Source organism: Drosophila mojavensis, unplaced genomic scaffold (assembly GCF_018153725.1).
Source record: "Drosophila mojavensis isolate 15081-1352.22 unplaced genomic scaffold, ASM1815372v1 contig_74, whole genome shotgun sequence".
In the NCBI taxonomy this organism is placed as follows: Eukaryota; Metazoa; Arthropoda; class Insecta; order Diptera; family Drosophilidae; genus Drosophila; species Drosophila mojavensis.
In genome coordinates this window covers 1,762,908-1,780,232 of record NW_025318899.1, presented here as the reverse complement: position 1 = coordinate 1,780,232, position 17,325 = coordinate 1,762,908, and the positions used below count along the sequence as shown (strand labels likewise).

The 17,325-nt window shown below is 39.1% G+C and overlaps 5 protein-coding genes across 7 annotated transcripts; 2 read left to right on the top strand and 3 right to left on the bottom strand.

The window, feature by feature from the left end:
- Nucleotides 1–117: 117 nt before the first annotated feature.
- LOC6586578 (vesicle transport protein USE1) lies at nucleotides 118–1,243 on the top strand. The gene is made up of 4 exons (XM_002012153.4): nucleotides 118–345; nucleotides 418–608; nucleotides 673–1,023; nucleotides 1,080–1,243. Exons 1-4 carry the CDS (start codon nucleotides 203–205, stop codon nucleotides 1,121–1,123), a joined length of 729 nt encoding a protein of 242 aa, XP_002012189.1. The 5' UTR covers nucleotides 118–202; the 3' UTR covers nucleotides 1,124–1,243.
- Nucleotides 1,244–1,595: 352 nt separating this feature from the next.
- LOC6586577 (dihydropteridine reductase) lies at nucleotides 1,596–2,870 on the bottom strand. The gene is made up of 3 exons (XM_002012152.4): nucleotides 2,489–2,870; nucleotides 2,207–2,393; nucleotides 1,596–2,146 (listed from the first exon to the last, which is right to left on the bottom strand). Exons 1-3 carry the CDS (start codon nucleotides 2,570–2,572, stop codon nucleotides 1,710–1,712), a joined length of 708 nt encoding a protein of 235 aa, XP_002012188.1. The 5' UTR covers nucleotides 2,573–2,870; the 3' UTR covers nucleotides 1,596–1,709.
- A 484-nt stretch (nucleotides 2,871–3,354) lies between these two features.
- Nucleotides 3,355–5,343, top strand: LOC6586576 (polycomb group RING finger protein 3). The gene is made up of 4 exons (XM_002012151.4): nucleotides 3,355–3,757; nucleotides 4,166–4,318; nucleotides 4,380–4,663; nucleotides 4,751–5,343. The coding sequence occupies exons 1-4, from the start codon at nucleotides 3,652–3,654 to the stop codon at nucleotides 4,874–4,876; spliced, it is 669 nt and encodes a 222-aa protein (XP_002012187.1). The 5' UTR covers nucleotides 3,355–3,651; the 3' UTR covers nucleotides 4,877–5,343.
- On the bottom strand, nucleotides 5,210–7,793 carry LOC6586575 (female-specific protein transformer). Of its 2 annotated transcripts, XM_002012150.4 has the most exons (5): nucleotides 7,325–7,793; nucleotides 6,928–7,266; nucleotides 6,243–6,865; nucleotides 5,609–5,994; nucleotides 5,210–5,548 (listed from the first exon to the last, which is right to left on the bottom strand). In XM_002012150.4, exons 3-5 carry the CDS (start codon nucleotides 6,274–6,276, stop codon nucleotides 5,345–5,347), a joined length of 624 nt encoding a protein of 207 aa, XP_002012186.1. In that variant the 5' UTR covers nucleotides 6,277–6,865; nucleotides 6,928–7,266; nucleotides 7,325–7,793; the 3' UTR covers nucleotides 5,210–5,344. The 2 variants fall into 2 exon arrangements, with proteins under 2 accessions (XP_002012186.1, XP_015015905.2); XM_015160419.3 differs by lacking the exons at nucleotides 5,210–5,548; nucleotides 5,609–5,994 and having other exon boundaries at nucleotides 6,768–6,865; nucleotides 7,325–7,787.
- A 384-nt stretch (nucleotides 7,794–8,177) lies between these two features.
- Nucleotides 8,178–17,310, bottom strand: LOC6586574 (myophilin). 2 transcript variants are annotated; one of them, XM_002012149.4, is made up of 3 exons: nucleotides 17,030–17,310; nucleotides 9,007–9,348; nucleotides 8,178–8,945 (listed from the first exon to the last, which is right to left on the bottom strand). In XM_002012149.4, exons 1-3 carry the CDS (start codon nucleotides 17,081–17,083, stop codon nucleotides 8,775–8,777), a joined length of 567 nt encoding a protein of 188 aa, XP_002012185.1. In that variant the 5' UTR covers nucleotides 17,084–17,310; the 3' UTR covers nucleotides 8,178–8,774. The 2 variants fall into 2 exon arrangements, with proteins under 2 accessions (XP_002012185.1, XP_015015904.1); XM_015160418.3 differs by lacking the exon at nucleotides 17,030–17,310 and adding an exon at nucleotides 9,423–9,506.
- Between the last annotated feature and the right edge of the window lie 15 nt (nucleotides 17,311–17,325).

Genomic DNA, 17,325 nt, shown 5'->3' with positions numbered 1-17,325 from the left:
CTATTCAATTTAAAGTCATATAATGTCGTGCTGGATAACTATCGATATTGGCTGTTACAAAAAATACCAAGTATATATAATAGGATGATATCGATACCAGCTAGCAAAAAGAAAAATATAATTAAATATCGCTATCGATACACGTAGCTTTTGATGCTCAGAAGTCAGCGATAATAAATTATTGTATGTTTTTGTATATAAAATGGCAACGAAATTAAATGTAAACATACGAACGCTGTTAACAAACTGCGAGGATCTGGCAAAAAGCGAGGACAACTTTTGGCGGCTGCAAAAGTTCCTCAAATCACTAGAAACGATGGTTGCCGAGCTGGCGGCAATGGAAGAGTGAGTGGACATATTATTTTGTCTGGCTGAAATAAAATATCTAAAATGCCAACCCAACCACTACTGCAACAGTCCATCGAGTGCTGCACGCATACCCAGCTATTTGGAGCGACTAGACGCGTTAAAGAAAATCACTGGCTACACGACCAACAATAATTCCAAGCCTTCCGCGCGTAGCTCCGATACAGACATTGCGCTGCAGGAAATGCGACAGCTCCAAAACACAGCCAGGCACAACGAGTTGCGTACGGAGCTGCTGCAAGGTAGGCGTCGGAGTAGATAAAGAAGCACTCAACTTTTCTCGTTCTCTCCCTCTCCCCCTTACAGATGCGGATGCACTGCGTCGCAGAAGAGTTGCTGATGATTCGGGGTCTCCTGGCGAAACCACCAGCGGCGGCAACAGCATGAACATGAACGAAGCCGTCAAGTATTACAACAATGCCCAGGAGAAGATAACTGAGCACATGCTCTCGCTGACGCGCAATCTGAAGGAGCAAACGGAGACGGCGAATCGTATCATCAAAAAGGATACGGAAATTGTATCCCGTTCCTCAGGCGTGGCAGATCGCAATATCAATACACTCGGCAAAGAGGCCGAAAAGCTGGAACAGCATTCACGCAAAGCCTACAAATGTTGGCTCTGGTTGATGTTTGTATTTGTCATCGTCGTTTTTATAGGTAAGCCGGAATTTGATTAGATGTGATTCTCTCTCGTCACTCATCTCTCTTTGCAGCCATGGTACTCTTTATGAAGATCATGAAGAAGAAGAAGACATAAGCTGCGAGCTGCTCACAACTACGATTATCATAGTTCAATAGGTTATCACACTAATAACTAATGGTGTAAACAATATGGGAGAAAATTCATTAAACGAAAGCGAGCGCAATTGGGAAGCAATTTGAAAAATGTATTATTTAAACTATCTGAGAGGGTACTTTGACTATGTAATGGAGTTTGTAAGACTTGTGAGATTGTTTTTAGAGTATATGTATATATATACATATAGATACACATACTCTATATACAAATATACATCTGGTTGAAAGCTTACTTCCTTGATAATTAGTTCATACCAAGCTGAATTGTTTTCAAGTATTTTTCAGTGTATAAAAGGTAGAAGCTGTTTATATATATCTTAGTCTAATTCTGATTTGCCTCGGCGAAGGGTATATATAAATGGAGTTCCTCTATTTTTAATAAACATTATCAAATATTGCTATAACAATTTTTCTTTTGCTTTGCAAGCATATTTAAGCTTCTTCCTCCATCATCCCTTTATTCATATTTGTTTAAGCACAAGCATTATATATATGTATATTGTATATAGTGTATCATCATTAGTTTGTTCAATAATCTCTTGTCTCTACTCCGCCGGAATGAGTTCCGTAATGCCATTCTTTGTGATCAGCTGCAGCAGGGAACCGCTTTTGGGTCTGTCCTTGGACTGTGTCCATTTCTCAAAGAGTTCGGCGACCTCGGTAACAGGTGTCCAGCTGCTGAAGTCAGCTTTGGGCATCCACTTGCGGTTCATGGGTGTGTCTAGGGTAACAGGTAGAATGGATACAACCAGCGCATTATCGGGCAAACCGGAATTCTCGCCCGCCAGCGAGCGTGTTAGCTGATGCACTGCAGCCTTGGCCATGCCGTAGCCAATCATGCCAGGAGTGCCAGCCAGGGCAGGCTTGGCGCCGGTCAGTGCCAACAGACCACCTGTCTTCAGGTGGTGTGCCGCCAATGTGGCTGAGATGCAGCTGCTCCAGACGCTTTGCCGCCACATCAGATCCGCATTCTTCGCCAGATCTATAAAAAGGAATTACATGAGTTTTTAATTAATCTTGGGTGAGTTTTGCCGTGACTCACCTTTCTTGGCATTGCCACCTGCCCAGCCGCCGGCTACACAGATCACAGCATCCAGTTTCTGGCCAGCCAAAGATTCGCCCACCTGGCTAACCACAGACGATTCCTGCTCCTCCCAGCTCGAATCGCGTGGCACAACAATGCTTATGTCTGCTTTGTCGTTTTCACTCAAATCAATGCTGCCAACCCACTGGAGGTCATGTCATAGAAACAATGGAAATTATTAAACAATTGCAATTAAATAAGAAACAAAACAAAAACAATAAAAGTGAAAGGGAAACTTACAAAGTCTTTGGCTTTGAAGTGATCGACGCAGGCGGACCCGAGGGCTCCTTTCCCCCCATAGATGAAAACTCGACCTGCGGACATGATACGTGCTGCCAGTTTAACGACTTGAACGCAACTGAACTCAAGTAAGAATAACGAATTGAATTTTTAAGCTAAGCACAAACAATTCACGACTTGCTTCGCTTCGAAAATGACTCAAAAGCGACTCGTGCGAAGTTTTGCTGACTAAACTGCTGTTCGGGGTTTTTGGCCTGCAAACAAGTTTTCGTTATTGTTATTGTTGTTATAATGTTAACGCGTTAATTGACAGCTTTTTTGATTTAATTAGAATTTCAAAACAAGAATGTTAACTTTATTTGCTGCGCGAAAAGCAACAAGTGCAAAAATCAATATTGTGGTATTTTTCGTTGGTATTTTAAGTTAACAGAAATGTAAATGCATAAACAGCATTCCGATTGGCAGAACAGTTCTGATGAAAATCAAAATAAAATAATAACAACTTTATAAAATATACATAACGGTCTTCCTTCGCCAATCATCGAAAAACCAGAAAATGCATTTGATTTTTGTATTCCATGTTATAAATTTAAATTAACAGATTAAATGTTAAGGAACCAGTAAATGTGGTGGCAGTCGATTTATTACCTATTTTAAATGAATTATTGAGTGTCATTTATATATTAATATTGACGTCAATAATTTTTGTTTATAAAGTCATCTTAGCTCAATTTGCATTGATTCTTCTTAAATAATTCGTTGTTTGTGTTTATATTTAAAAATATATACTCAAATATCTGGCAGCACCATTACGCATTCACAGTGCATGGCTACGATATGCTTGAATTGCCATTCACCACGGTCAATGTACACGTACACTCACACTCACACACGTACACGTACACACAATTTTGTCGTGATTTCTTTTATTTGTTTAAAAATAATATTACAAATACTGTTAAAGTGCATAGCAAAAATGTACAAGAGTGTGTTGAGTGTTTTGCATACGTGTGCGCACAATTTGTCGCAATAGGAATAGCGAATATTCGCCAACCAAACGGAAAAGACAACAAATTGTTCGCTGAGAGAGGGAGGAGAGAGAATTTTATGCTGCGAGCGAGAGTTATTTATTTCATAAGAAATTTGTTAATCAAACTGCCAAAATGGAGCGGCGCGTAAAACTAAAGACTATTAATCCGCACATAACGTGTAAAATATGCGGTGGCTATTTCATAGATGCGACCACAGTGACCGAGTGTCTGCACACATGTGAGTTTCGCCTCTGCTTGCTCTTTTTTTTGCGCTAATTGCCAGTATCAGTTTAAGAGTGGGGGGAGCACGAGCACCTGCACCGGTTGCCGTTGCCGTTGCCTCTGGCATTTGCTTTTCCACGCAGTCATGTTCAGATGAGGCTTCCAGCGGGAAGGTGCTACCGTTACTCCTATACATACACTTGCTCTTGTAAGCCCTCTGTTGTGCTTTATGGAGGAGATTGCCGGCTGATCGCGTGGGTGATAAATTGTGTGTATGATGAAAGCTGGCAACGCCAAAAACTAATCCTACGCCGTTTTCCATCGTGATTGAAGAGTAAAGCAAAAATGGAACAAACTACAAAATACACACGCGCACATATATGTAAACAAATATTTATATTTTTGCATTTGGCATATTTTACAGTTTGCAAAAGCTGCCTGGTCAAACACTTGGAGGAGAAAAAGACATGCCCCACCTGCGACAACATTATACATCAATCACATCCGCTGCAGTACATCAGCTTCGATCGCACCATGCAGGACATTGTGTACAAATTGGTGCCAAAGCTTCAAGAAGGTAAACAGAATGTAATACATTAAATTTAGCGAACTTCCTCTTAAACTGTTTCGAATTGCAGATGAGTCGCGGCGCGAACGTGATTTCTACAAGAGTCGGAATATGCCATGTCCGAAGGATATAACGCAAAATCACGATGACGACAACGAGAAGGTGATGGACGCGCATGCCGAATCCGACTTCCACCGTCTCGACGAACAGGTCAACGTGTGCCTCGAGTGTATTAGCAATAACTTTAAGAATCTGCAAAGACGCTTTATACGCTGCAGCTCGCAGGCGACGATAACGCATCTCAAAAAGCTCGTCGCTAAGAAGATACTCAACGGAATCGAAAAATATCGGGAGGTGAGATCATCGCTAGCATAACTATATTTACAATAACAATAAGTAATTGCGATAACTTATCTAATGTATTATCCGATAACCCTGCAGATCGATATACTGTGTAATGAGGAGCTGCTGGGCAAGGATCACACGTTGAAATTTGTCTATGTGACACGTTGGCGCTTTCGAGATCCACCGTTACGGCTGCAATTTCGTCCTCGTGTCGAGCTTTAACACAAGCAAATGCAAAAATGATCTATATATATATTTTTTTATAATTTATTGACATAGTGCTCTATTATATATATGAATATATATTTATATATATAAATATGAATCTTAGGAGTTCCCCTAGTGTTAGTTCTCTCTAAAACGAAAACACAAAAATATGTATGTATGTGTAAATGTGCATGTATATAAAGTCGGCATAGAGTAGTCCTTAAGTTCAACGTGATTAGCATTATCCATTATCCTCGTGTGACTTTTGTTGCGACTCTGTAATGTCTGATTTAATCAAATTCAAGACCCCATCAAGAAACTTCCCTCTCCCGTTCAATAATTGCAATATTTTATGTTTTTTATTATTTTTATTTGTATTTAGTTTCATGTGTATAATTTATTAATTTAATGTACAAATCAAAACACACGAATGTAAATAGCAGTTGAGTAAATAAATTTGTAATTATGTAAAGTTTAAAAAATTCAATTCGGCGCCTGCCGTTGATTCCTATAGCTAAATCGGGGATGCGGCCGGAATGGAGCGGCTCGATAGGGAAATGTTGGTCTCGGCCGTGGATACGGCGCAAAATACGGATGCCCAGGATACACAGGACGTGGTGGCAGACCATATGGCACGGCGCCATACATGGGATTGAAATGTGGACGCTGCGGCGGAGGTGGCCAAGCCTGCAAGAGGAATTTATTAGTCGAGGACAATCGAGCTGAGAGTTGGAGCTGGCTACTCACGTAGGCGTAGGGATAATCGGCAGCAGGCACTGGCACAGGCACCGTTATAATGCGTGGCGTTCGAGAGCGACTGCGGCTCCGACTGCGGCTACGGCTGCGACGTCGATTAGGCTTTGCAGCGAGTGCTGTGGCGGATTTATAGCGGTTGCTGCTGTGACGGCGTTCGTAGCTCCTGGACCGGCGACGTCGATGGCAGCAATTGCGTTCCGCAGAATATGAGCGAGATCTGGCACGTCTTGGCCTTCCTCTGGGTGGTGTGGTTGGGCGTGTTATCGATGTTTTCCTAAGTCGCAGATTGCGCACTCGATCACGTTCCCTTGCCTCATCCGCAAAGTATGGCACCTTCTCTTTCTCCTTCTCCTTGGGACGCGTGCGCCTCCTCGTATCTAAATGCAACACATACAAGAGAAGCTTCGTTCAGTATTTAGCTTTATATGTCGGCGTCTTTTGATACGTTTATATCCAGAATATGCTCTTTAGTACATCCTTCACTGCATTTCGCTTATCGAATATGTTGCGCGTCCTTTTTGGCTTGCCATTGCAAATCACTTTCACATTTTGTCACTAGAAAAAAAACAACAAAAACATTGTTTGCACATTTTGCTTAAAGAAGCCATTGAAACACAATACAAACCTCTTGGTGAACGTGAGCTGCTGTCGGCGTCCATATTGTATGCACTCACTATATCGGATACTATTTGTGCACTTGTAATTTACATATGTACATTACGTTGCCAGGGCCAAGGTTACGTGTTGCGCTAATGCATTTTTGGTCTGCGTGCTCTGACGTCACATTTCACAATATTGCTGCTAGTTATTTCCGATATTGATGTATTTTTTGAGTGTAGATGAGTGCACTTAATTTTCTTAGTATATATGGTATTGTTTAATACTTTATAAGCACAAGAACTATTGCAACAAATGCAATACAAGCAAAGTTGCAATCCCTTGGCGTGAAACAACCTTGTTTTCTCTTAATATTGAGCCGGGCTGCACAATTGCGATGTGCGTGTACCGATTAATCGCATAGCGATGTTTTTTGTCTCCATCACAATTAAGATGTGTAAGTATCGATATATTTTATTCAATTTATTCTTAAATTAAAAAAATATATATATTTAGTCCTAAATTTGTATACTCAATTCAATGAATGAAAACCTTAATGTTTTTGTCATTTTATTTTGCAAATCAGGAAGATCGAAGATCCCTAGTGTCTGTTGATGCATATTATCTTACGATTTTCCCTTCTTACTTCGACTACAAAATGAAAAGAGATCAACTTGAAATAAATTTTTGTAATTACAAATTTCACTACTTACGCCAACTTGCCAGTGAATTTTAGACCTCTATGCACTTTGTTCATATGATTGCGGCAATAGTCGCTTCTTGCAAAGCTGTCTGCGCAGTGGGGACACTGATAAGGACGTTCACCCGTGTGATTGCGCATATGTCTCACTAAATGTGTCTTACTTTGAAATGCTATCGGGCAATTTGTACACGCAAATGGTCGCTCGCTGCTGTGGGAATGGTTCTTGATTAGCGGCAAATTACGACTTTTCTTCTGCCGAACGGGGTATTTGGTATTCCGCTTAACCGACGTTGGTACTTGCTTTGGCAATGCGGTGACTTTGACCCTCGATTGGTTTTCAAGGTGCCATCTGGAAAGCAGTGAATAAGATTAGGGTAGGCAATGATTTGATAAACAGAATGTCTTACTTTTTGTGCACACGTAGTAGGCTCAAATGCGGGAATTCTTTACTACAAAGTTGGCATTTATACTGTGCTGTTTCTTCCTTCCCCTGATTTACGTGCTTAGAATCTGGTTCCGTTTTTGTTTTTTCGGGCTCTTTCTTTGAGGATCGCGAGTTGCGCCTTTCCAACAGCTGTCGATAGTTCTCCTCGCACTTGCGCTTAAATCTGTACGCATTTTGAGCGCTTCGGACGCAACTCATGCAGATTTGTTGTGGCAGTCCATCATTGATTTTGATATGACAATCAGCACATGCGTTTAGCATATTCGCCAGGCTGGGCTCTGGTTGGCCATTTTGACTTTCCTCCCGCAAAGCGAAAATTCCCACCAGCGTATTAGATGCATTCAAACATATGCGACAAATCTCTGTATCCATGTGTTGAAACTTTTGTTTTGGCGTTGGTCCCAATGTTTAGTGATCACAAAATGTAGAAATGTATCGATAGTTCTTGAGTCTATCTCCATGAAAACCGAAAAAAAAAGAATAAAACAAATAAATGGACTATCTTAGGAAAAATATTTCTTTAATTTAAGTATTAATGATGTATATTGAATGCTTAATAATAATATAGATAAATTGTGTAATTAATTTGTAAATAGATACAAATGCATTTGATGGAAAATTCCACTAACATCCTTGTTTTGGTATTTGCACTCACCAGAGAAGTTAGTGGTATTGGCGTTGGTATTTACTGTTTGCCACCCTGGTGATCCTGATCACGCATATATCGATAGCTCCCCCAATCATATCAAACATGCATATCGATAAGAAATCAATAGATCACATTTGTTAAAAGAATATTTATTTTCAACATTGAATAACATTTAAAATATATTATATATCAATTAAATGTGTAGTAATACATATTATATATTTGTTTCTCTTTTCAACTATTTCGATGCTTTGAATACATTCATTTTAAATGCTCAGGTATTGATTGAAATTGAGGTGGTTAGTTTTTCAACAGATTTTTAGCTTTCTTCTTTTTTCTGATTTAAATTTTGGCGGTACTTTAGTCACAAGGCAATCCGTTACGTTTGGTCATGGCACAATTATTGAGTGCTTACTGGATTTATATAAGAATATATATATATAAGATAATTAGTAATTGATCGTGCCAGAAATGCATTTTTTTTTTTTTGTTGAAAATAGAATTATATAATCATTCTAAAAAATCCGTACGTTCGAGTACTTAATAATATTAAATTAAAGTAATTTGTTGCAAAAAATGTTCAATTTCTAATACAAATATAAAGAAACATTTGCTTTATATAAATACATTTTTTGTCTTGGTTTTCTTTTTGTTGTTGTTTTTTTAAATAGGGGAATGCCGGAACGGAAGATGTTTTCATTTTTGTTTTGGCTTTATTGCGGAATGTGAGTGAGAGCGATAGGAAGTACGAGTGTGAGTGATTCTACATGTGTCGAGTGTTGCCGAAGTTAATGCCCGACTGGGTGGCGCCCTTGTTGGAGCCGTACTGTAGGGAGATAACATTCTGGCCGGCACGCAGCTGCTCCTCGCTGAAGTTGCGCACATTCTTGTCCGCCTCCTTGGGGCCAATCGATGGCTTGTTGAAGTTGGAGGCCTACATCGAGAGAATTATCATTAGTATGTTGTGATATAAATACCTTTAAAGCCTTGCTTACCTTGCGACCCAGCGACTGCAAGCAGATGACAACAGAATTGAGATTCTGTCGTTCCCAGAGATCGACACTCTGGAAAGTCTCCTGTGTGGGCACACCGAAGTTCTTGGCACACTCGAGGAAAGCCGAAATGTTCTCCATGCACTTGAAGGCCATTTTGCTCTCGTTAACCTTCTTGATGGATCCGGGCTGTAGGGAATTGGCCAGCTTGCACAGGATCACGCCATCCTTGAGCACCTCAAAGAAGTTGTCCGTATCGCCCGATGTGTTGATGGGTTCACCTGTCACAGCCTTAATCCATTCCAGCGACTCCTGTGCCAGCTCCTCACTGTACTTGGAATTTATCTGTAAGGAGCGCAGTAGAGTGGATAATATCCTTTAGTATGTATAACTTATAACTTGGCCATATCCAGCGTAACCTTTGATTGATACATAATGTTCTACACTCAACTAAAGCCGTTTCACAAATGAAATTATATATAGAGTCCCATATATAGAGTCTTTTCGTTATCTGGGGCAATATATTGCAGATAGTCCGCCTATCGTTAATTGGATCGTAAACATTCGTGCTCATGACCATAATTCAAGTTTGGTTAAGGATAAGATTGCAGTTTCCTAGACAACGGGCGCTCCCAAAAATAAAACCCCAAATATATGTTTTTCTATCTTGAGCTATCAATAAAATACAAAATTTTGATTGTATATCAAATTTACCCATGCACTTGTACTTGCATGGGCCCTGGAATCATAAAGAATATGTTATCGGTCGATAAAATGGTTTTTGTTTCGATATAGTAGAAGTCTAGATATATTGCATACAAGTTGGGGTCCAATTATGAACTAAATGAAATCCAGTTTCAGTTGTAAGAAGTAAAGCAGTTGTATACTATATAGTATGCTATATATACCCGCTGTATCAGAATATATCAGCTCTATATAACAATAGTAAATATAGCTAAAATTTTCATCAATGTGAATAGTCTTGCTACAAGTTTCCATTTATTATAGATACTTAGCTCAAATGAACTTCATAATTAAATAAAGTGAAGCTCATTTATGTATCAGCATATGTCTCAGGAGAATTGTGAATAGAGTCACGTTCTCAATCTCTCTCTCTCTCTATCTAAATGCATAACCATATTTGCCTATGTTGCGCTGCTGTTGCCGTTTTAGCTTTTTTTCTTTTTATACAATTTTCGTATCTCTGTTTTGGCCATATAAAGCGCTAAAGCTCAAGCGCCAGCTGTTTGGGCGTCCTTCGCACCGTTTTGGCTCATAATCGAGGCCCACTTGTTGAGCGTTATTGGAGTGGACATGCGAAAAAATAACAGAAACAATCGAAAACCACAAAAGTTGTCAATTGGTTTGCGTGTTAAGTTTCCATTTGACAATAACCGAGAGAGCGAGGGAGAAAGAGAGAGAGAGTGTGTGTGGGTGGGAGAGAGATAGCTGTTATAAAAACTGTTGTCACTTAGCACTCAGTTATTAGTTTTAGATTTAATTGAATTGCTGTCTGCTAACTGATTTGAGATTAGCGGGAATTCTATTAGTAAGGGTACTCCCACAATTGCTCTCTCTTTCTCTCCTTCCTCCGTCTGTTGTTTCAATTAAAATAAATGATCTCACAAACATTGTCGTCAATTGGTTGGTTTGTCCCTTTGATTGCGTTGCCTTTTTTTTGCAATGGCTGAGGAGAATGTGAAATAGTGAAAGAGAGCAAACGCTGATTGCTGCTCGCTTTGTTTGCTCATCACGTGTTCCCCCTGTACGAGGCGCCTGCAATTGGAGCGTTGCATAAATGAAGGTGAATGCACTGTGGGACTATCGAATGCTCACTGTAGTAGTTGTTCCTCATAGCGATAAGCAAATTTTATGAGCTGCGCAGAAGAAGAAGGAAAAGTTATGTGCTGATCAAGAAGCCGATATGCAGATAGACACAGGCCATAAAAATGTAAATCAATGAAATAGTATTGTTTTTATGTCTTTGTCAACAGCTCGCCATGCTCTTGATATGCTCTGTAGAATTGACACTTGAATGGGGTATGATGGGTAGCAGAAAATGTAGGCAATTTAAATACATTTTATACGACTCTATTAGAGAGAGATATAGCCTTCATTTTCAGCTAAATCGATAAATATCAATATAGAAGTGTTTTGCTTATAATTTATTTGAAGGCTAAAGAAGTATGTCATATGAGTAGCTGATTTTGTAGTATAGCACATTACGTTTTTATAGTTCGAACTTCGAACGTTATCTTAACGATAAATCGATTATTTGATAACTTCATCAAGCTTGTAGCATATACATACGAAAGTTTATGAAAGCTATAAATACCAGCAATTTGGGTTTTAGTAATCTGTTTGGTGTTCTCCTACACCAAGTTTCAATTGATTATCGAAATTTGCGTTAACAACAGCAATTATCGATACAGTTATTAAAACACGCTAAAGCTTAATTGAAAACTGCAAAATTTTTGGCAAAAAGCGTTTCACACTCATTTGGGACGGGTCATTAGAAAAAACTGTTGACCCCGAAAAGAAAGCTGAAACTGAAGCCGAAGAAAAGAATCTGAAAATAATTTAACAATCGGTCGGAGCAATGCCTCAATTTATCATGTTTTGTGTGTGATTTTTCAAAAACAATTAATAAGAATTTCTATTGATTGACATTTTCTCGAGACAAACCACAGTGATGATCATAATCATGTTGATGATGATGAAGATAATTATGCTGATGGTATCTGGCAGATAAAATGACGCCCGCGAGGCGTTATGCATAAATTTTGGGCTGAAAAAAGCTTAGTATATAGCAGAGATTCTCTGGCGAGACGGTCTTTGGATTCATAAATATTATATATATGAATATAAATATATATATATATAGCTATATATATACTCATTTACATAGACATAAATAAAATAGCCGTTAAGAGTCTAATCAATGCGCTCGATTTCTGGCACATTTGCGGTCTCGCCATAAATATTTATATACATATTTATAAATATATCTATCTTTCGCTCGATCTATCTATTTCTTACTTTTGTCTGGAATTTTGGAATTTGGAATTGGCTAACATGACTTACAACTTGGCTTAGAGCGCAACAACAATAACAACAATAAGCTAGCAAATTCAACAATAAAACAAGGTCAGATGTCCGACTAGCAGATACACTGAAACGCTTAATGTACATCTATAAATAAGCAAACGTACACGCCTCTACTATTTGAAGACAAGTAAGGATTCGGCAAGAATCTCGGAATGTATCCAATTTTTCTATCAAATACTTATACACTTTGTAGGATCTGCCACGCCTTCTGTCTATTACATAGCCGTTATACCCATTTAAAGCGTTCGCAGGGTACAAACATGTCTACGAGTGTATATTTTAGGCGCTGCTTCTTTCTTTCTTTACTTTACTTTTTTTTCTTATTTACTAAAATATTTAATGAGTCAGCAGCCTCCGATAATTCAGCTGGTTCTTTTTTTTTTGCTCTATGAGAGGTCGTCACGAAATTCGACGACAACTTTATAATGTTGCTCTGTATAAAGTACAGTTAGTAACTGAACTGTATATGCAAAGCTCTAGAACGTGAGTTTTGCCTTATCGTAAAAGAGAGTGCAAAATAAATGTCTGTATGTATGTATATAGCTCATATTTATACGAAATATAATGGAGAGGATGTCACAATGGAATTTTTGCTTATCAACAACGTTGTGATTGCACTCAACAAAATTATATATATACATATATATGTATATTTATAAAAATACATTCTTGAGAGACTAGGCCATGGTTCTTTGTCTCCCATTGGTCAACGGCCCAAAGTTGTTAAAGCACAGTTATAATAGTTGCCCTAATATGGCCACTGCGCATGCGACCCAGCGCTACATACACTGCTCAAAACGAGCGAACAACTTCTAAAATGTTTATTATAGAGAGAAAATTTCAAAATAGGCAAACAGTTTCTAGAGTTTTTTGTATAGAGATGAGTTTAGCAGATAGAGAGATGGAGATAGATTATTATCATATTTTAGGTAGTCTATCAAGAACTTAAACAATTTGTATGCACAATGTAAAATCTAAGCAATCAAAGATAATCCTATCTAAATTTCTTAGCTTGGTGGTGCTTTCGTTATATAATAAATATATATTTCAACTTTATAGACTAAAGCTCTTATAGTTTGCGAGTCTCAGCCATATTCATATGTATGTATATAATTCAGAAGCTTAAAAACAGTTCCATTTAGTTTTGTATGTGCCGGAGTGTACATATGTGGCAGTTGACACTGACATTGATGTACAGCTCGAAGCGCATGGGTTGGGTACTCGCTACTGGGTCTGTGGGTCAGTTGATAAATTAAGCGCGATTACGCGCAATTACAGAGCAGCGCGACAATGCGTAACATCTGCGGGAAACTAATTAATTTTAACAGTATTTTTATTTTGATGAAGTTGCTTGATTGTGGTTGTACTGTACAGGTTTGCTATGGGTGTCTTGTTGTTGTTTATTTTTTATTTTATTTATTTTTTTTTTTTGGTGCCCGCACGCAAGTCGCATTAGCGTTAGCCAAGCCTGAAAGCCTCTTCATTAGCTCAAAGAGCTTTTAGTTAAATTAAAAGTGTTTGCATACAATTCGCCCTTCCTCTCTAGCTCGCCCTCTCTCTGTCACACATAAGCCTCAGCCTTGCCTTGTGCTCAAGCTAAGCTGCGGGCAAAGGAAACCAGACTCAAGCCTCAAGCTGCAACACCCACCACCACTACTACAATTGCAGTGCAAAAGCAAATAAAAATAACAGTTATTTAAGCTTAGTCATACGCAGAACACGCTTTTACGAATGCCCTGCCGTTTTAATTTGCAAGCTGTTTAATTTTTAGGCAAACAATTCACAGCTGTTTTCTTTAGTGCACAAAGTGCATATACCCGCTGCTCGTCAATTTTAATAGGTAATTGCGAACAGACACAACTGTTAAGCACAGACAGATAGAGCAACAAGGAGTTGTACATATGTATGTATGTACATACTTATGCATGTATGATTGGAAGGGAGTGCTTTCTGTCGCATAAATCTAACAGAGGCTGACGCAAGTTTCCGTTTCAGAAGACGCGCGTATTGTGTAAAAGTATTGCTCGCTCTCTCTCTCTGTCTCTCTCTCTCTCTAACCCTCTCTCGATTAGTTATGATTAGCGTGGCAACGGATCATTGCGTAATGAATTTTTTTAGGGATCAGAGGATGATGTCATTATTGAGTTTGCAACTGAAGCAATAACTGAACAAATGATGATTAGTTCGAAAATCAACAGTTGACGCATAAAACTTAAAGAAACAAAACAAAAGACCCAGCTTGTGCCTGTGTGTGTGTTGATGCGCGTATGATTGTGGGCGTGTTTGTATGCGAATGTGATTTAGTTACGTGCAAAATGAGCGATGCTTTAAAATAAACAACAACAAGAAACCCCGATTGGCAAATCTGTTCACAAGTTGCGGTTATTTTTATTTCCGAATTCGATTTCGCTTTCTTTTCGATGTGTCATGCCTGCCGGTCGATGACAATTACAAAGCATTGCGGGTGACCGATATCTGAGCGAAAACGAAAAATATACCAAAATAGAGCAACAAAAACAAAAGCACTCGAGCTTTGAATACCGCAAGCAAAATAAACGAGGTCAATTATGTGACTGATTTTAACTGTTGTTTTACGATATTTTTTACATTTTGTTTTGCTAAAGTGTAAACATTGCAAAAGACAGCACAGTGGTACACAATAGCGTTAAAACTGTATCATTTATATAATGATCCATGTATGGATTTGTATGTTAGATATACATATGCATATATGTATGTATAGGTCTAACAAAATTGAGTACAAGCTCTTTTATTATGTTTTTGGCGATCTCCGAGTTTCACCGGAAATTCAAACAACAATTTGATTTATGATTTGGTTGAGTTTTGCCATCACTTTTTATGGCTTATCTGAAAATGTATGACTACAATTATGATTCGTAGTACTGTACATAGGTACATAACTATAGTTCTTTTTTTCTTTTTTTATAACAACAGACCTAGAAGAGCTCGACAAGTTCCATTTGGTAAACTGATACGGCGGTGAACCTGCTTGCGGATGTATTAATGTGACCATATCTATGTTTGCATGTGTATAGGTGTCCAAGCGTGCGTGTGGGTGTGTGTGTATGTGCGTGCGGGTTCCAGTGATTACTATAGGTACGTGCTAACGCTTCTATGGGTACCCATATAGAAGAGGAATGGGCGAACAGACAAGCGAACGACTAATTAATGGCTACATGGTCAAAGAGGTGTGGGGTCGAGGGGCGTAAGGGTTACACTTAGGGTATGTCTAGAAAGCGGAATCGAAGAAGAGGAAGTGGAGGAACGTAGGGAACGGGCTGTTGCGCCTTCAATAATAGTTACTCGATTTTTGCTGAAATTTGAGTCGTTGCCATAAAAGTACACAAAAAAAATAACTGCCAACCGACTTTACATACACATACACACATGCATACTCACTCTCACATAGATAGACAGTCAAATGGACAAACAATTTTTTAAAAGTTGATTCAGCGGCATGTTGTTTTTGTTTGCTTATACAACACACACACACACACACGAACACAAACTCATTTCCACACTTAAGTGCGGCGCGCATGTGTGTTAGTGCGTCAAAAGGTGCTATCGCTACGTGGGGCGCTTTAGATACAATTGTTTAAAGTATGTCCATTTTGTCACTAAATATGTAACTTGGTATATATACATATATGTACATACAAATATATATCATACATTCATATATGGTTACACGTTAAACAAATAAGTAGATCAACGGAAAGTAGCTTTATATTATATTTCCAGCAAGCTGCCATATCGATCCATTTCATTGGAACGAATCAAAGTCAAAAACAAGGGCATTCAAAGTTCGTCAACTCGTTCACACATAACTTTCTTTCGGCTTCTTTAATATATATTTTTTTTCATTTTTGAAGTTAACGAAGACGGGCAGCTGGCAGGCAGGCAAGCAGCCCAATGACATCATCGCGCTCTCTCGCTCCTGCGAAGCCGTTGATCGCGGCGAAAAAAGAAAAAGAGGAAACATAATAAAGGGGGCTGCGGTGCGGCGCAACGAGCCACGCGGCAAATGAAGGAGAGACGCTAAGGGAAATGTCCCTCCAGTTGTCGTTCTCGTTGTCTGTTCTGTTTGACCAATGCTGTAACTGAATACATTGTTTTCGTAGCTGGCGTCCATTAGTGGATTGCACTTAATCCGTTCCCTCTTCCCCTTCCTCACCCTCTCTGTCTCTCTCTCTCTTTCGTTCTCCACATACCATATATAATTTCAAATTTCACTCACGTCGCAGGGACAGTGCATTGCGTAATTGCCACGGCGAACGCGGGGGAAATGGCGACACTGGGATACATGTAAGCCCAGTTCCGCATATATCTGTATGTATACCGTGCCTACATATGTAAATTGCAGTAAATAAGCGTCACTAATGTTAAATTAGTTTAAAAGAGAAAGAGAATGCAAGCACAAGCGAGGGCCACACTGTGATTGCTGCGATCCCTTTTGCTCTCTGCATTGTAATTTGGCACCCATGAAGCCCATTGAGCAATCAAGAATTAGAGAGTGAGAGAGAGAGAGAGAGACGAAATTGTGCTCAGCTGCAGCTGAACGAAGCCTGACAAAGCATCGTTTCAAGTGCAAACAATTGCCTAATTGAATTTCAACTCAAACTTTAACTTTAGAAATTACGCATGCATGGCCACACACACTTAGATACACTCGCACACTCATACAGTGTCATGCACACTTAAAGATGACTTATCATCGCGAACTGCAAATTGGGAATGAGGTCATCTCTAAGACCATTTTTAGCCTGAATTTTGGCGCGCGAGAAAAGACGCAACTCGGTTCCAAATGCCCAAATAAAGGCATTGCAGCTTAACAGTCACACACACTCACACACATGCATGCATACAATATTATGTTTTTTGGCAAAAATTTGGTTACCTTGCGCTGCGCTTCGGCCGCAAAGCCACTCTTTGGAGCACGATTCGAAGACATGTTAATGTTTGCTGCTGTTGTTGTTATTGTAGCTGCTGCTGGATTTTTGGTTGGAAACGGGTTTGTAGGGTGTGTTGCGTTACGTTTTTGGTCGAAAAAAGTAGCTTAACGTTGCACTCTGGCCAATGGAATGTTTATCACAAATTGGTAATATATATATATATGTTTATATTTCCACGTTGCGTACAACACACGTCCGCTCGTAACAAATACTAAAAGCGCTTTGAGCGTGACATGCCAAC